The following is a 20,466-nucleotide window of genomic DNA, read 5'->3' as shown; positions in this document are numbered from 1 at the left end:
AACTTTTGAACTGTAACGTCCTAATATTCACGGAAACCTGGTTAAACAGCGGAATACCGGACACCGCTATCGAGCTAGCGGGACGCCACACACTCCGGGCGGATAGAACATTAGATGGCTCTGGGAAGAGCAGAGGGGGCGGATTGTGCATTTATATTAACAAAGCTTGGTGCACAAACTCTGCTATTGTTGGGAGTCATTGTTCAGCTAACCTGGAGTTTCTCATGGTTAAATGTAGACCGTTTTATCTACCCCGGGAGTTCACCTCCACCATTATCACAGCAGCCTATATTCCACCCGATGCTGATGCCAAGCTTGCTATGAAAGAACTTCACGCAGCCATCAGTAAACAACAGACTGATCACCCGGAAGCTGCGTTTATTGTTGCAGGTGACTTTAATCACTCAAACTTAAAGTCAGTGCTACCCAAGTTTCACCAGCATGTTTCCTGCCACACCAGAGGAAACAAAACCTTAGACCATGTTTACACAAACATGGCCGGAGCTTACGTTGCAACACCCCTCCCCCACCTGGGACAGTCAGACCACCTCTCTTTGTTTCTCAGACCCAAATATTCACCCCTCATCAACCGCGTGAAGCCATCAATGAAAACCATCAAGGTGTGGCCTGCGGGGGCAGACTCCACACTCCAGGAAAGGTTTCTAAACACAGACTGGAGTATGTTTGCTTCTCAAGCCACCAGTGGCGCTCACACGGACATTGACTCCTACACCTCCTCTGTATTGGATCATATCAATACCACCATCGACAGTGTTACAACCCAGAAACAGATCACCACATACCCAAATCAGAAGCCTTGGATGAACAGGGAAGTACGACTCCTGTTGAAGTCACGCAACACTGCCTTCAGATCAGGAGATGCACAAGCCTACAGTACATCCAGGGCAAACCTAAAGAGGGGCATCAAAAAGGCCAAGCACTGCTACAAGCTTAAGATTGAGGGTCACTTTTCCAACTCTGACCCTCGACGCATGTGGCAGGGCATCCAGGCCATCAGTGACTACAAACCCCCCCACTCCACCCCCGCAGCCACTGATGTCAACTTCCTGAATGAGCTAAATTACTTTTATGCTCGTTTTGAAAGAGACAACAGAGAAACTGCCACCAAGCTCAAACCCTCAGCTGACCACCCACCAATCACACTCTCCTCCACAGATGTCTGCAAGGCACTGAGCCGGATCAGCGCGCACAAGGCTGCTGGACCAGACAACATCCCTGGACGTGTGCTCAGGGCATGTGCGGAGCAGCTCGCTGGGGTTTTTACAGACATTTTCAACCTGTCTCTCGCCCAAGCAGCTGTACCATCATGCTTTAAACGCACTTCCATTGTGCCAGTGCCGAAACACTCCAGCCCGAGGTGCCCTAATGACTACCGCCCTGTAGCACTCACACCCATCATTATGAAGTGCTTTGAGCGGCTGGTCCTGGAACACCTGAAAGACTCTATACCATCCACATTGGACTCACACCAGTTTGCCTACCGCAGCAATAGGAGCACAGAGGATGCCGTTTCCATGGCACTGCACTCTGTGCTCACCCATCTGGACAGTAAAAACACTTATGCACGCATGCTGTTTGTTGACTTCAGCTCAGCATTCAACACTGTCATCCCATCCAAGTTAATTGCCAAACTTGGAGACCTGGGCATCAACACTTCAATGTGTAACTGGATTTTGGACTTCCTAACTGACAGACCCCAGAATGTTCGATCAGGATCCACCTGCTCCACGTCCATCACACTCAACACTGGTGTACCACAGGGCTGTGTGCTAAGTCCGTTTCTCTACTCCCTCTTCACCTCCGACTGCAAGCCTGTGTATGGAACTAATTCCATCGTCAAGTTTGCGGACGACACTACGGTGATTGGTCTCATCAGCAACAACGATGAGACTGCCTACAGGGAGGAGATCCAGCACCTGGCCACATGGTGCGCTGATAATAACCTGCTCCTCAACACCACCAAAACGAAGGAGCTCATCGTGGACTTCAGGAAGGAGTCAAGAGGCACACACGACACCATCCACATCAATGGAATGGCTGTTGAGCGTGTCTCCAGTTTCAAGTTCCTGGGGACCCACATCTCGGCGGACATGTCGTGGACGACCAACACCTCCAGCCTGGTCAAGAAGGCTCACCAGCGCCTCTTCTTCCTGAGGACACTGAGGAAGAATCAGCTCTCCTCGGCTATCCTGGTGAACTTCTACCGCTGCGCAATAGAAAGCATCCTGACCAACTGTGTGGCAGTGTGGTATGGGAGCTGCTCTGTTGCGGAGCGCAAGGCACTGCAGCGGGTGGTGAAAACTGCCCAGCGCATCACAGGGACTCCACTGCCTGCCATCGAACACATCCAGAGGAAACGCTGCCTGCATCGAGCTCGCAGCATCCTCAAGGACTCCTCTCACCCAGCCCACAGACTGTTTTCTCTCCTGCCCTCCGGCAGGCGTTTCAGGATCCACCGGACCAGGACCAGCAGACTAAAGAACAGTTTTTTCCCCAGAGCTGTCTCTTTATTGAACTCAAACCCCCGTTGATCCACTTCCCTCATAAACTGCGAACTCTCCTACCTCACATCTGCCTTCACTTTGTTATTTGCACTACCGACTGTTTATTACAGTAACAACTGTTTACTTATGCATTCTGCACCACCATACCGTAACTGGATTATGCTCATCTGCACTGCCGACTGTATTTACAGTAACAATGTTTACATTTGCATTTTGCACCGTACTTCTAACTGTAATATGCAACCACTTTCCACTGCACTTTTACACTTTCTTTCGGATAGCTCTGTCCATAATTTATTGTACTAACTTAATCCACTGCTATATTCCTCATATTAGCCTAACATATTATTGTATACCTCTAACTGTAAAATTCTGTTCAAAGTAATAGCCGTCTGTATATTTATTCATAGTACATAGTCACCTGTAAATTCTGTTTATAGTAATAGCCATCTGTATATTATATTCATAGTACATATTCACCTGTAAATTCTGTTTATAGTAATAGCCATCTGTATATTATATTCTAGTACATATTCACCTGTAAATTCTGTTTATAGTAATAGCCATCTGTATATTTATTCACTGTATATATTCATCTGTAAATTCAGTTCTGCTTATAGTAATAACCATCTCTCTACTTATACATATTTATATATATTCAGAACATTTTTATGTCCTGCACTTACGCAACCATTGTATATCCTGCACTTGCTGCTATTGCACTTCTGGTTAGACCTAAACTGCATTTCGTTGCCTTGTACTTGTACTTGTGTAATGACAATAAAGTTGAATCTAATCTAATCTAATCTAAACAAACACGACAATGTATAAAAGGCTCCATTACCTTGTATCTTACACTATCGCCCCGTTGAAGCTGTTTTTGTAAAATATAGGCTAACGATTGCGTCATAATCACGCGACAACCGGCGCACAGTAGAGAAAATACCGTATAGACCTGAGGAGAAGCTCGCAGGCAATCTTTTACTGTCTATGAGGCAATCGGGGGGACGTGGAGGCATAAACGCAGATAGAGATGTTGCAGATATTGCTTCATTCATCAAAAGTTGCTCCTGCCCACCCTCTCTGTCTCTGCAAGATTCGGTGATTCAGATTTTACGTTGCACAACTACTAGAAGACTTGCCACTGTTGGACAGGCTGATCACGTCACATCTACGTCGTCAAGCTCAGTCTGAGGCTGCGCAGTACACTCAGCCATCAGGAAGTGAGTGCTTCTACCTGACTTCAATTCTCCCCGTTGAAGTCTATGGAGTCGCTCTGTCCATTTCTTTTACTGTCTATGAGTTTAACGACGGAAAAAGCGATCGGCACACCAGCCACAAGGGTTGTCCCTATTCTCTTACTGGGTCATGGGTGTGTTATGGGCGTAATGTGCAATAAACCAATCAGAGTCTCATCTCCCATTCCCTTTAAAACAAGTTTGCACCATGGAGGATTCGCTATTTACATGGCAGGAATTTGCGACCAGGTTTTTGTTGGTCAATGGAGCAGTCTATTTCAGTTGCCTCAAAATAGCAACGCGCCAACAATGCGCGAACACACCTCGTTTTCAGACCAGCACGCCCATGGGCGCACAGATGGGCGCTAGTCCATTTGCTATCTTCTGACCCCAAAGGACGTTTTCTCAAATAAAATAAAAACATTTCCCTTTGTCCAAATGGCATGAGACTTTGTACGGTTGTCAACACTCTCTAGATCTACAAATTAAAAAAAATAAATTGGATTGATATCTGTTTTTATGTCCGTGTGACAAAAAAAGTCACACTCAGACCCCGCTTAGAAAATTGACAAAATTCCTCAAAAACAGAAACAACAAAGAACAAGCATACAGAAATGAAGTGGCACACTTCCAACAATGCATAAAACATCCACAATGCAAAATGATCATGCTCACTCACACACACACAGGAATCCATTTGTTATTGCTGTTCAGTTCATTGCATTTTGATGTTCACATTTTTTACTCAATATGTAATATAACTGTTCATTTCTGTTCATTTTTGTGATCAGATGTTTGAAATAAATGTTAAACTCTAAAGAAATGTAACATCATTGAAAAAAAGTTTTTTTCAGAACAAAAAAATGCTGAACTTTGACAAAATTAATTCATTTTAGTTATAATTGTGTTTTCATAACATTAAGATATGAATCCAACTGAAAAATACTTGAGAAAAGATGTCTTTCAGTCAGTAAAATAGCACATAGCAAATAGTGGAGCTCTGCAGCCATTTACAGTTTTTTTTTTTTTTTAAATCACAGTAAACCATGTCAAATTATCCATGTTACCCCCACGAAAGAAAGTTAGAAATGTGGGTCTTTTATAAAGTGAATTTTACATTAAAAAAACTGATTTTGTGTGAAAATCCGAAAAAAAAAAATGTTTTAATTTATTTATATAAATTAAAAAATTATTATAAATACTCCAAAAACTGCACATATGTTGAGTAAAAACATTAATAAACGGAGTAAAATTACATTTGTTCTAAAAAAAAATAATAATTGTTTTGTTACAAAATTTCATTTTGTTGCCTGGGGTCTTTGGAGACCACTGATCTATATAAATGACTTAATATAGAACAGTGTTGGAGACCCCAAAGGCCCTGAGTGTAATTCCCAAACGAAGACCGTACAAGGGTTAAACAACGTGACGCTGGACGTTAATATGATAACTGTGTCAGGCTGAAACTAGCAAAAAACAGTTGCGTCGCTGCATTGCGCCGGGTGTATGATAGGGCCCATTGAGCGGTTCAGTAAAACGATTTATTCAAAACACTGATTCATTCAAGAACAAAACAAGTTACTGTATTCACGAGTCATTGAATCACTGACTTAAACAATTTTTTCAAAACCATTATTTCATTAAATCAAAAAAGTTAATCATTTCGATATGAGTCAGCCATTGAATCGTTCATTAAAAAAATAAAGTAAAGTCTCGGACTCTAGGATACTATTGTAACCCTATTCCCTGAAGGAAGAACGACTGACTGAAAGGGAACTTACTTTACTATAGTGTAGTGATAGCATAGTTAAACAAGTATAAACCATCATTTTAAAATACTTCAGTGTTCTATAATGATTTGAAGAAAGAGCACATGTAAATATTGCACTGGTTTAACATTACATCTTGGAATAACTGCTGTCAATGGCTTGCGGTTGGTTCCATCATGCAAATCTTCAGCAGCAGGGCATTCGGAGCATGTATGTCTGTCAACAAGCCTTCTTGTACTATATCATGTAGAGCTTTCTTTGTGCACTCAATACGCCTTGTCTTGAGTTGAGCAATATCCCCTGATGAGCATATCCCCTGATGAGTATTCTAGCAGCACACTGTTGTATGAGAAGCTTTTAAATAAAATACTGGATCACTGTTCTCTTTTGTACTGGCGAGAAGCCCAAAGTGACATACAGCATGCAAATCCGGGAAACTTTCAGCTGTGAAAATAAAGTGTTTAAAGCACATCCCATCTGGGGTCCTAGTACATACATGCTGTTGATCATAACTTGCAACCCACCGGCTGGGATAGTAAACGTAGTGTGTGTGCACGAACAAACGTACACCGACTTCCTCTAGTTTCCCACGCTTACAACAAGTGTTAACTAACTACATTCTGATGCAAATAAAGGAAGGACGGATATTCATTGTGAGAAATTTTGCAGCCCAACTGTGAAATAGTGGTTCGGAAGTGTTGCGTTTCCATTGTGGTCCCTGTGGGACATATAAAAGCAGCTTTCTGCTAGATTTAATCCTTTTTTTTTTTCATTATTCCTGCTTACACTGATCCTTTTGAGCTGGATTGAGTGGAAACACACAAAGCTACTGTAATTAATAGCTAATTGCCTTATTTTAAGTTTTCTTGCATATCAAGTTTTCTTTTATATACCGATCAGGCATAACATTATGACCTAATATTGTGTTGGTCCCCCTTTTGCTGCCAAAACAGCCCTGACCCATCGAGGCATGAACTCCACTAGACCCCTGAAGGTGTGCTGTGGTATCTGGCACCAAGATGTTAGCAGCAGATCCTTTAAGTCCTGTAAATTGCGAGGTGGGGCCTCCATGGATCGGACTTGTTTGTTCAGCACATCCCACAGATGCTCGATTGGATTGAGATCTGGGGAATCTGGAGGCCAAGTCAACACCTCAAACTCGTTGTTGTGCTCCTCAAACCATTCCTGAACCATTTTTGCTTTGTGGCAGGACGCATTATCCTGCTGAAAGAGGACACAGCCACCAAAGGTTTCCATGAAAGGGTGAACATGGTCTGCAACAATGCTTAGGTAGGTGGTACATGTCAAATTAAAATCCACATGGATGGCAGGACCCACTGACAGGTGAAGTGAATAACACTAATTATCTCTTCATCACGGCACTTATCTTCTGTTTTCTCAACATTGCAACATTGCATATCTAATCAACTCCTGACGAACACATTTATTATTATTTGAATTATCACTTGAGTCATTTAAAGGCACAATATGTCATTTTCACTGCTAGAGGGTGCGTATTCAACATAAAGGCGTAGCTTGACGGTGCCTTGATTTCGCAGAATCATCGGAGTTGTTGTCTTCACCTCTACAGCCAGTGGAAAAGAATCCGAGGGTACTCGGGCATAAATCATATTCATGGATGAGCTAATGTATTAAAGACTTATTAACGTTATTGTAGTGTGAAGCAGGGTGGGGCTGAAAGCCGTTGGAGCAGAACTGGAGTAATCTAATCTAGTAATCTATTAGTTCAAAAGTAATCTAAAAGTAATCAAAGTAGTCCGATTATATTACTTTGAATGTGTAATGTAATAGATTACGTTACAATTTTTTTCATGTAATTTGGAATCAGTAACTGACTAAGTAATCTACCCAGCACTGTGTGCTATAGAAATTATTTTACAAATGTAATTTTTTTTTTACTGATTTACATTTTACAAATGTTGCACTATTTTATGCTTATGCATTATTTTTATGCTTATTATAGTACTGCAGTGATGCTTTAAACCATATGTGAGTCTCCTGTGCACTTTGTGCGAGGAGTTGATTGTTTTGTAGAGCATTTCAAATTATTTACTTACATGGTTCCTTTATAGTAAAGATGCTGCCTTAAAAGTTGGCAGTGGACAAGTTTAAACCTGTCAGTATACATACAGACGCATAACTGAAATAAATCATCTAAGAACGGGGCTTGAGGCTGGTTTATAATAATAAAGACATTTTATATATAAAATCAAACGCAGCGACAGTGACAGCAGTCTTTTCATGTAATATATGTCAAATCGGATTCTGAGACACTTTCATACATCTATTTTTCACATATTCCAAGCCCTCTGAGAATCTCGCACATGACAAGAACTGTACACACTTTTAATAGGATAGGACGTTTTCCATTTAAAATCTTTCTGCTGTATTTCAATTTCAATCTCCCTATCTACTCGGCTCATAGTCTAGGGGAAAAAAGAAAAGCGTGAATTTCTGACAGATTCCATTTCATGATATTATATGAACCCATAGATCTGAGGTTCTGCCACACTGCAGCTGAAATCTATTCAAACATGGTATGCAGCAGGTAGGACCATGATACATTCTGTAATATACAGTCTTGTGGAGCGCATCCAAAACTTTGCAGACTAGGTATTTACCCTATTAGCTTAAAACACAATCATTACCAGCATAGTGTGCACAAATTAAGCTTTCAAAGAGAGAAAATATTAATTAAATTGGATCTAAAAATAGTTGTGTTGGTAAGGAATTTGTGGCATGTAGGATTTTATGTGACCTAGAAAAGGAGGATCAAAGGAATTTTGTTCATGGATTCAAAGTGTTCAATATTTCATGGTGGAATAATGCTGCCTTCAATGCAGTCTTATGGTGGCAGACGTAATCTGTGCAGTGTCGAAAAGAGTGGCATTTGTGGCATCGCGCTGCTGTCATTCTGCGTTTATGTAGCTTTGTTTTTACTGCCTTGAGAAACAGACACCAAGGGTAAAAAGTGTGCCTCCATTTTTCTTCCTACAGCTACCAGATGATTATTTCATGATGTAATCTATTTAATGAGATATTTTGCTCATTTAATTTGAACTGTCACGTCTTTTTCACTCTCTGTCCTCGTCTTGCACTGATTCTTGAGACATGGGACAAAACAGGCTACAAAAGAGAAACTGTGATGGAAATTATATAAGGGGTCATGAAATGAGAAAGGCAAATGATCTTTTGACATATACAGTAAGAGGTCGTTGTACTCTAAAAATATCCTGTAAGTTTCAGAACTTCTTGTAAATTTAGTAACTCAAATCAAGTCCAAAGACAGCTTTTATTGAAACCAAGCTCCTAAAACGACTCATTTCGAATTTGATCTCAGACATCATAGTGCGACGAAAGACCCCGCCCAACAATTTGCGTATGTCCTACAGGGTTTTTCCTGGCTCAAAATGAGGCGGAGGTGGTCAAATTCTGCTTGGCCCAGCCGACCCGCGGCTCGCGATTTTGCCAATTAATTGTCAGTTTTAGGGCTTTGTCGTACATTTTTTTGTGTGCTTCGATCATTAAATAATTATGAATTGAATCCCTTTTAAGTTATCACTTTGCAGTGTAAGATTAGAGCTAACACCTTTAAATATTTAAATATATATATTCAATTCAGTAAATAACTGAAACAAGCACAACAAACTGGCAAATTAAAAGGGTTAAAAATGTATCATTCATATATTTCTACATCACTATAGAATATCTGTACGTCTGTGTTTGTGGAACTAATGGTAACTCTTTTATTTGTTAAACACAATCCAGAATCCAAGTAGGCTACACACTCATTATAGAGAAAACAATAAATGAATAAAAATATATAATCACAAGCTATGACAAAAATATATATTAAAGGGATAGTTCACCCAAAAATGAAAATTAGCCCATAATTTACTCACCCTCAAGTCATCCTAGGTGTATATGACATTCTTCTTTCAGACGAATAAAAAAGTTATTTTACAAAAGTCCAGGCTAATCCAAGCATTAGAATTGGATTTATAGTTGCTCTGTTTTTGAAGTCCATAAAAAGTGCATCTGTCCGTCAAATAACATGCTCCACACGGCTCCGGGTTGTTAATAAAGGCCTTCTGAAGCGAATCGACGCGTTTGTGTAAGAAAAACATCCATATTTAAAACTTTATCAAGTAAACTTTCGGCCGACCGCCTTCTGTGGAAAAGTGTTGATTGTTGAAAGTGAAACTCAAGATGCGTACGTGACGTCATGACGAGCGGACCTGGTCGCATTAGTCTTTCCATCGGCAGGGGAACTTTCAACACTTTTTCCATAAATTAAACAGGGAAGGCGGTTGGCCGAAAGTTTACTTTATAAATGGATATTTTTCTTACACAAATGCATCGATTCGCTTCAGAAGGCCTTTATTAACACCCCAGAGCCGCGTGGAGCATGTTATTTGATGGGCAGATGCACTTTTTATGGACTTCAAAAACAGAGCAACTATGAATCCAATTCTAATGCTTGGATTAGCCTGGACTTTTGTAATATAACTCCGATTTTATTCGTCTGAAAGAAGAATGTCAGATACACCTATGATGACTTGAGGGTGAGTAAATTATGGGCTAATTTTTATTTTTGGGTGTTTTTCATGCATGAATTATGGAACACATTATCTAGATTTTTTTAACATTCTTTTTATTACTTTAATAGGATGCTAAAATTGAAATCCATTAAAATTTTTACAAAATTCTGTTTTATTTAAAAATTATTTAACTGTCCACGTATGTGGACACCATGCAACAAAGGCGTAAAATGGGACAAAAAGCCACAGATGACAATATGGAATATTGTGCTTTTATTATGTCATTTTATGCTATGCATAACAGCTCAGATATTTTAAATATTAATATTACAATATAACAACGATAAAACACATAGTGTAGGAACTATAATGCTAGTTACATATATGTGGAAACCTAATAGCAATATGGGCTGGGCTGGGCTTTGCTGGCACACACTCCTCATCAGTGCGGTCACTGTCACACACACACACTGTCCTCTGGGATATTCTCTATTATTCTGTACTGAGTGCTTGACCTGTGCTGTCCCTGTTTGGTAGGCAAAATGCTAATTTGTCTCGGTATGTATTTGTAAAGTTGCCATTTAATGCCATAATATGTCATTTTTAATGGTTATCTATGTTGATATATTTGTTAAATGTCTGTTGTTAAAAAGACAATTCAAAACATATTTGCAAAAACAGAACAGATATACTAGCAGGGTACAGAAATCAGACTTTATGCAATCTGACTCCACTGTTGCATGACGTCCACATGCGTGGACAGTTCGTTTTTGGTGTATAAAAACGACATTTTACACTAAATTTTAGTTTTTAAAATACTAACATATTCATCATACTTTACTGTACATACTAATATTTTTTTTTAGCTCAATTGACCTTCTTATGTAAAAGTTTTTCACAGATATGCCTGGGGCATTTGGCACATGGCTATTGCTGTCAGCCATCTTGGATTAATGATGTCATCAAGCAATGAATATTTGGGATACAAGACAGTAGCCACTGTTACAATATTGCTGTCAATCTACTGACACTGCCCTCAAGTGGTTTGGAGAGAATTACCAAGATTAATGAACCCTAAATGGAGTTAAATTAACTGTCCCCAAATGTGGACACCATGCATGAAAGGGTTTGGGTGAGTGGATAGTGGATAAATATCCATATTTAAAACTTTATAAAGTAAAGTACCGGCCAGTCACCTTCCGTGGAAAAGTGTTGAAAGTGACACTTTCTGTTCAAAATGCTTACGCGACGTCTGACGAGCGTACCTGGTAGCGTAAGCATTTTGAACTGCAGAGGGACTTTCAACACTTTTTCCATAAATTGAATACGGAAGGCGATCGGCCAAGACTTTACTTTATAAAGTTTTAAACATGGATATTATTCTTACACAAATGCATCGATTCGCTTCAGAAGGCCTTTATTAACCCCACAGAGCCGCGTGGAGCACGTTATTCGACGGACAGCTGCATTTTTTATGGACTTCAAAAACAGAGCAAACAATTACTGCTATTATAATGCTTGGATTAGCCAGGACTTTTTTAATATAAATCAGATTTTATTTGTCTGAAAGAAGAACGTCTTATACACCTAGGATGACTCGAGGGTGAGTAAATCATGGGCTAATTTTCTTTTTTGGGTGAACTATCCCTTTAAAGTTTGTTTGATTTTGGATCTTCTGATTCCTCCATTTGTTCCTGCCTCCACACACCCATGACAAAAGGAGCCTTTTACCCCGTGGAGCCTTTAGCCCCGTTGTAAACTATATTTTTCAACTATGTAATGAGATAAACACCTTTCTATAGCGTCTTTGTTTAAACGCTAAGATAATGTAAGAACATATAATACTACCTCACAAATGCATAAGGAATAAATATAAATAAAGATGATTAGTTACCAAGCTGTCGCAGACTGGACTATTCTTGGTATTTGAGGTTTGTCTTCTGATTCGAGATCAGACCCTGGCTCATACATGTATGGCGAACATCAGAAGTTTTCAAAACAGTTCCACATGTGTAATGGCAGAGATGTTGAAATTGGTTTTATTATGCAAAACTGTTACCCAATCATAGCAGTGGGTCTTGAATGTGGCACAAAGTGTTTCAAAGAGAGGATCAAAAACTAGATAGAAAATACTACTTCTATATTTGGATGTTTTTTTATGTAAAAATCTAGAAAACATTATAAGTGAACCTCAAAGAACATTATAATTAGTTTTTTTAACAAATGCAGTTCATGACCCCTTTAAAAACTATTTCTTTAGAGTATAAATTAAATTAAACATTTATATTCAGAAAAAAAGTTGCTTTTTCAAAACTAATGGCAAGTCAAATTGTGACCTGTTTTGCCTCAAGTATTTTGCATCAAGTGTTTTGCCTCAAGTAATAAAATGTAACCTCGCTTAATTTGAACAGAAGATCTCTAGTTTCTCTCTGCTTCTCTATATCCATATCATACAACATAATTATGCATTATGGTGCATTACGCACTGCAGCTCCTTCAGATGAACTTTAGCCATCGGAAGGCTCTCTAATTATAAAGAATAGTGCTCGTTTTGACCTAGAAACCTCACCATTAACACACAGACAGAGCATGACATGGGCATATTTCCAATTAAAGAAGCAGCAGGGTAAATCAAGCCTTTATTACATTACATTGTGGGATACATTTGCTGATTAGGGTGAAAAAACAGAACTATATGCTCTGTTCAAAAACAAATCCTCACTGATTCTGTACAGCACCAATGCACTCTTTCCCATCACCCATTCAGTGAGACTAGACAAGGAAAGAAAAAGGGGCTCAAAATGATTCATTCATTTGGTTAGAACGGATGGAATATCCCATGTCATTGTCCATGTATTATCACTTTTTAAACAAGGAGCCGCGGCCATTCAAGTGCTCAAGTAGAAATTGGTACAGGCAAATTTCGGTCAGTCACATTTGTAACATAATATTAAAAGAAAAAGGAAAATAAATTATATTTTGCATTAAACAAATAAAGACAGCTTTTAAAACCATTAAGATTTTTTTTTTTTCAGTGTTATTTCATTATTTTCAAGAAAATTCAGCACATTTCCCTCAAAATTATCATTAATGTGTCTGGATATTTTCCTTTTGAGGTTTTAATTATCATTATTCTCAGCTGCGATTCTCATTAGATTCTTCTCATTACTGTAATGTTACTGCTGTAATTTACTTTGTAATTGTTTTTACCATATTGTAAAAATACATATTGATATATAAATTCATATTACAGTAATAAGAATTACAAAAACTTGCGATAATGAGAATTGTCATAAAATAATGCAAACACACATAGAAACACACACAGGTTTGCTTTGCTATCTAAGTGAGGACATTCCATAGGCGTAATGGTTTTTATACTGTACAAACTGTACATTCTATCCCCCTACACTACCCCTACCCCTTAACCTAGCCATCACACACACACACACACACACACACACACACACACACACACACACACACACACACACCCCTAAACCTACCCATCACAGGAAACATTCTGCATTTTTACATTTTTAATAAAACATTGTTTAGTATGTTTTTAAAGCTATTTTAAATATGAGGACATATGAAATGTCCTAATATTTCATGTTTACGTCATAATACCCGTGTCATTATACAATTTTGTGTCCTCATAAATCACAAAAACACAAACACACACACACACACACACATATATATAAATATAAATCTGAAGACTTTTAATCAAAGTTGTTTGATAGATTGTTGTAAAATATATTACTGCCATCCAGCTTCTGGCTACCCACAATTCAGCAGTTTCTCTCTTTCTCTATACAGTAAGTCTAACACGACCATCATTTGTCTCCATGACTCATCATAAGCTAATTAAAATACAATCACCTTAGAAACAAACTTCAAAAGCTCAAACAGCTCAACCCGAGCCTCGTTTCCAGATCTCAAGCACTTCCTTTTTGAACCTCCTTTGCTCCCACAGGTTATCAATGCATCTTTTGATTGTTGCCTCAGAAGGTGCTTCATTTATATTCCTCAGTAAAAGTGGGGCCCACGCAGATGGCTCCGAGAAGCCCTCTTGCACTGATCTACGATCAGCTTCCCCAACAAAAATCCCTATTATAGCCATTACAAGAGAGACAAACAGAAATTGAGCACAAATTTCCTTTAGAGGACAACTTAAACCAATACTCCATTGGCTGCATGTAGGGGAGAGACGGGGTCAGTGCCATACTGTATAGTTACGGTTCTTCACATTAAACAGCCAAACCCTGACATTATTCTTAATTCTCAAATGACAGTCCTGACCTACTTAACACACAAAAAAAGGCCTCATAAAAACTTAATGATGTGCTTGCATGTCATATGACGAGTTTCAAATGCTTTCGCAAGAGCATCACAAAAGACGCAAAGGTATCCTCTTTTTGGAATAAGACTGAAATGTTTCACACATGTATAGCTGTAAAGGATACATTAGGTAACTTCAACTTGAGATAATGCAATAGTTGCATTATAAATATGCTGATTATTTTCTGTACAAAATATTTTGGTTCAAAAAGCTTGAGTGAGAAAGAATCTCCAGCTCTTATACAGAATTGTACACTTGAAGACGCTTTGCTTGAAAAACTGAAACTTTGAAGGATCTCCTCCATTTTCTGAGACAGCAACTAAATAAATCATGTGTTCACTGAAAAAAAAAAAAAAACCCACTGTCATGTATCACGGTACAGCCAGCCATGAAAAGGACAAACAGACAGACAGCAAGATAGACCGACATCAAGAGAAACGGATAGCTATCTCTCTCTCTCTCTCTCTCACTCTCTCTCGTGTTCTACATGAAAATAGGAGTTTTATAACAGATCAAGGTTGTGAATGTAATCACCCAGCACCATGGAGATCGCAGGAGCTGTCCAGAGTGCTGAATGAAAGAAATCTCTGTAACCTGTTGGTGCTCTGCTGTTCACTTCAAACCATTCCTCACTAATGCTATATTCTCACTACAATCACTTCTATAATATAAATGTCACAGCAATGTATTTATGTTCAGACCTGAATATTAATGTGTACCCACAAACAATTCATTTCGAGCAATGAGGGTAGAGTGGACAATAGGCTCCTTTTTCCTACGGCTGCTAATCACACAGTCATATCAAAGTGAACGTTTCCTAAGGAGGTTTTCTTTAATAATATGAAAAGCAGACTTGGTTGCATTGATTAAATCAAGGAGAAAGCAAACAGGTTCTTACATGCCATGACCATTAATGAATGCAGAAGCACGACATAAAATTGGCACCAGCCAAACAGTAAGAGCGTCATTGATATCCAAAATGTGTGTATTAAAAATGTACCTCGTAAAACCTTTGAGGAGAATTGCCGATTTTGAATCTTTAAATAATCGAATTAGTTTTGAAATAATCATAATACAAAATAAAAGTTCATACAATAATGCATATTTGATACAGAAGCCAAGTTTGACTAGATATGAGGAAGTCGCGGCGATATATATATATATATATATTTATATATCTACATTTTGCGCAGTATAGGAGAGGGACGCACAGAAAGCCATGCACTTACATGGACGTGATGTTCCTGAAGAGCTCTTCAATGTCATTATTGTTACTGCCATTGCCCGCCGGATCTTGTAGAGCAAGTAAAGGGAAGAAATTTCCACTGTCTGACTTATTGCAATAGATCTCAATGGGCGAACAGCTGCATGTTGGTGGACAATCGAGCATGGAGCTCCAATAACCCTGGAAGATGCTTGAAAGAAAGAAAAGCCTCCAGGTGAACACTGGAACCGCTGAACAGAACCATACATCCATGACTTTTGGGTCCAAAACGACTCGACGTCTTCCAGGGCTGATGAGGTTGGTGATGATGAAGATCGCTGATGAAGATGTGAGTGTTAAATATCTAAAAGCGTTGGCTACATAAGAGTGCGCGCGCCTGGGAACATCATATATGAGGTTGGGCTCGTAATCTAACCGCCTTATCAAAAGAACAAGAGCAAATGCCACAACTCGCCTCGACTTTCCGTTCCACAGTCCATCATAGAGATGCTCCCAGTGTCCAAGCTGGAGGAAAGTACTGCTGGAAGCGGCGATGCTCCGGATGACGAGTATAAAGTCCCACCTACTGGACAGAATTAAGACTGACACCTGCAAGAGGAGGAGGAGGAATCGGATTCCCGACCAACAAAGGCTTTTATGTAAGAATATTGCGCAGGGGGGTGAATATTATACATCGATTGTAGTTTTTTCCTCTTTTTTCAGTAGTGGTTTAAAAAATGTTGACGTTGTTTTTCTGTCGCTGACATTTTTAGTAAGCTAAGCATGGCTACCCGCTAAATTGATTTGTCAAGTAGAGAAGACTGGGGCTAGTTGTCACTCGAGGTCCTGTTGTCATAAGGTCCAATTACACAAATGCTTGTTTTTTGTGTGTGTGTGTGTGTGTGTGTGTGTGTGTGTGTGTGTGTGTGTGTGTGTGTGTGTGTGTGTGTGTGTGTGTGTGTGTGTGTGTGTGTGTGTGTGTGTGTGTGTGTGTGTGTGTGTGTGTGGATTTTGTAGCCTATTTTGGCTTCGAACTCAAATGTAAATATCAACATAGCCCATAAAACTAAACTGACATACATTCAAACAAGATTTTGACTGGCAGGTTGAATTGTGTTCTCAGTAAAATAAATAAATAAAGAGGAGCATATTTTCATGAATGTCAGGACGTTGTGTTTAATGTGTTTAATATAGAAAAGTTTACTCAGTAATACTTTCCTCCTTAGAAAAGTTTTACACATATAAAAAATATATATTAGGCCAGGGGTTTTCAAACTTTATGATGCCAAGGACCCCCAAATATGATGAACCTTTATGGGGGACCCCCTACCTAAAATCCATCTATATATTTTTGTGTATGAAAAAAAACATTGTAAAGTGTTAGATAAATAGTAAGTATGACATTATAAATACACATTGTTTCCAAACTTAAATTGGCCATACTTAATGTTGGATGTATAAAACTGAAGAACATTTTCAAAAAAAAAATATGTATAAGCAACTTTCACAATAAATGTATGCAAGCAGTTTACCTAGCGTGTTAAGAATACTGCTTTACAACCCCAGTGAGCAAGATAAAGGGGACTATAGAGAGAAAAACTCACTAGAAAGATACAAAGCAAACATATACAATTCTGGAAAGTATGTATATGGCAAGAAAGGTGAGAAACAGTTAGAATGTTTAGTAGACTTTATCCATTTTTGTTTTGTCTTTTTATTCTCTGAAATTTTCTGGGGACCCCTTAGAACCTTCTGGAGGACCCCTGGGGGTCCCCGGACCCCAGTTTGAAAATCCCCGTATTAGGCCCCACTTTATATTAGGTGGCCTTAACTACTTTGTACTTACATAAAGAAAAATAAGTACAATGTACTTACGTTGTTCAAATTGTATTGCAAAATACCTTTGCTGATATTCATAGGGTTAGGGACAGGTGTGGTGGTATGGGTAAGTTTAAGGGTAGGGTTAGGTGTAAGGGAAGTGTCAACTGTGTAATTACAATTGTAACTACAGAAATTAATTACAGATGTAATTACATGTATTTTTAAAAATTTAAGTACAATGTAAAAACATGTATGTACACAATAAGTGCATTGTATCAAGTGATTAATTAAAATGTTACTACATAGTAGTTAAGGCCAATATAAAGTGGGTCCAAACAACTGCCACTTCGGCCAGCCAAACATTTAAAAAATAAAATAAATAAATAAAAAAGTCCACCTTTTAATGTCTATACAGTAATTCAGCACAGTAGTTTCAAAAAGTAAAAATGTTCCCTAGACTTAAAACAACTAACAACTACTTTTTAGTGTATTTTAACATTTAGTCTAGTGCAATGACTTTAGCTATAGACTTCTATAGCAAGCGCATAATGCTTTTTGCTTGTTTTTATAAATTAAGAGTGCAAATTGTCTGTAGTAATTGACAGTATGCCACTTATGAACTTTATTAAACCTAAAACACTCTTTGAACCTAAAAAAAGTGCTTCATGTAGTATGGACAGTTTTTCTCACTGATAAAATTGAATTGTGGTGAAGTAAATACTACAGAAAAAAACAAATGAAAAAGTTATTTCAGGCAAGAATTAAAAAAGTAAAAGTAAGTAAATTCTGTATTAGTACTCAATTCAAGCTTGTAGAAATTAAAGCATAAATGTCATTATTTTAAAATAAAGTAAAACTACTCAACTTTTCTTACACTGGTGTTCCCACACTGGTAAAAATGATGTGTTGGATTTACTTAAAATATATATATGCACCATTTTTGCATCACACTTTTTAAGTAAACCCAACTTGGAATAATTTTACTTAAAAAATTAACAAGAAAACCTTTGTTATATGTACTTAAATAGTTGAGTTCACTCAACATTCTTTACTTAAAAATATATGTAACATGCAAGTATGTGCAAGTTGTGTTAAGTTAACATTACTTAGTAGATTATATCGTGTTACATATATTTTTAAGTTGGGCTTACTTAAAAAGTGTGATGCAAAAATGGTGCATAAATATTTTAAGTAAATCCAACACATCATTTTTACCAGTGCATCATGCACTTGAAGAAGGTTGATTTTTCGCTGTTTTCCTGCTGTATTTACACTGTTTTATCATTGCTTTTGTTGTTAGGTTTAGTAACTTGCCATTTTGTGACATTTGGCGTTCATTTTCTACTCAAAAAGACACATACATACTCAAAAACTATCCATTAAATGTTACCGTCACTGTGTATTGTGTACCAAGTATTCAGGTCTCTGTGTTCAGATGCCACGTTGCTTAAATTATGTAGCTATGGTATCTACACAATATCTAATATCTAAGTAAAGCATACACTGGCCAAGTTAAAATGACTTATTTTCTTTGTTAATTTTACTTAACTTAGTGAAGTAGAGTTTACTTAATTCCATATGTGAAACTTACTTAAAAAATATGCGTGTAAAAACTTGCCAAAGAAAAATGAAGTAAATCTTACTTATTGTTTTTTTTTTCAGTGTACAATGTGACTGAACCAACATGACTATTGAATAAATAAAAGTCACTTTATTGGTTAAGTCAGATAAAGATAGTAGTGATGTGTCGTTCATGAATGATTCGTTTATTTCGAACAAATCTTTAATATGACTCGGGACTACCGAGTTGTCTCAGAGAGTGATTCGTTCATTTTGTGTTGACCGCGCATGCGCATTACGCTGAATCTGTACTGGAAACAACAAAAATGATTAGTTAATCTTTCGAGTCTCGAGTTCGGGTTTGAGTCTTTCGTTCTTCCTGTCAGTCCCAGTCTATGCTGTCAGTAACGGAAACAGAAAAGATTAGTTCTTACGAGTCTTTCGGGTTTGACGTTTGAGTCATTCGTTCTTTTGCCACGTGACTTGTCACCGTATTGAACACTAGTTCACAACTTTTTTTACTAACAAGCACGTAGTTATTTTTATTTTTTTTATATATATAATTCTCGGTTAATATCAGACATATACAAATATGGGAAATATATTGACTATTCAAGTCTAACTTCACAAATTCAAGTCAATTAGACTATTACTCGTTTTGAATCAACTGTATTTTATTTTTCTCTATTGAGTTGTTCTATAATTTTTTTTGTCCTTGTGTTATTAATGAATAAAAATCAGTTTAAAAATGTTACCTAAACCTTTGTAACATAGCTTATAGGCCTATAGCACCTATACAAAAACATATTACACACATGTATTACACAAGTTGCAAAAGAAAGAATGTCTTGGATCAGGAGGTGAGGTGAACTAACAGAGTTAGACTGCAATAGCCTGATCCAACAACTAATCAATTAATTCAACTTTTCAGTTTCTTATCATTTGGCTTTGGTTGCAGTACCATCCATCCATCCATCCATCCATCCATCCATCCATCCACCATCTTCCGCTTATCCAGGGCCGGGTCGCGGGGGCAACAGTCTAAGCAGAGACGCCCAGACTTCCCTCTCTCTAGCCACTTCCTCCAGCTCTTCCGGGGGAACCCGAGGCGTTCCCAGGCCAGCCGGGAGACATAGTCCCTCCAGCGTGTCCTAGGTCTTCCCCGGGGCCTCCTCCCGGTGGGACGTGCCTGGAACACCTCCCTGGGAAGGCGTCCAGGAGGCATCCGAAATAGATGCCCGAGCCAACTCAGCTGGCTCCTCTCGATGTGGAGGAGCAGTGGCTCTACTCCGAGTTCCTCCCGAGTGACCGAGCGCCTCACCCTATCTCTAAGATAGCGCCCAGCCACCCTACGGAGAAAGCTCATTTCGGCTGCCTGTATCCGGGATCTTGTCCTTTCGGTCATGACCCACAGCTCATGACCATAGGTGAGGGTAGGAACG

General features: G+C 38.4%; 1 protein-coding gene across 1 annotated transcript in view; it reads right to left on the bottom strand.

The window, feature by feature from the left end:
• Positions 1 to 16,130, bottom strand: part of ntrk3b (neurotrophic tyrosine kinase, receptor, type 3b) — a 190,113-nt gene extending 173,983 nt beyond the window's left edge. Inside the window, exon 1 of the mRNA XM_079802197.1 lies at positions 15,669 to 16,130. Coding sequence (XP_079658323.1) covers positions 15,669 to 15,916 — 248 coding nt within the window. The 5' untranslated portion in view covers positions 15,917 to 16,130. The remainder of the gene's footprint in view (positions 1 to 15,668) is intronic.
• Positions 16,131 to 20,466: the final 4,336 nt, after the last annotated feature.

This window comes from Gobio gobio, assembly GCF_949357685.1.
Source record: "Gobio gobio genome assembly, chromosome: 2".
Taxonomy (NCBI): Eukaryota; Metazoa; Chordata; class Actinopteri; order Cypriniformes; family Gobionidae; genus Gobio; species Gobio gobio.
This window is presented reverse-complemented; position numbering and strand designations above follow the sequence as displayed.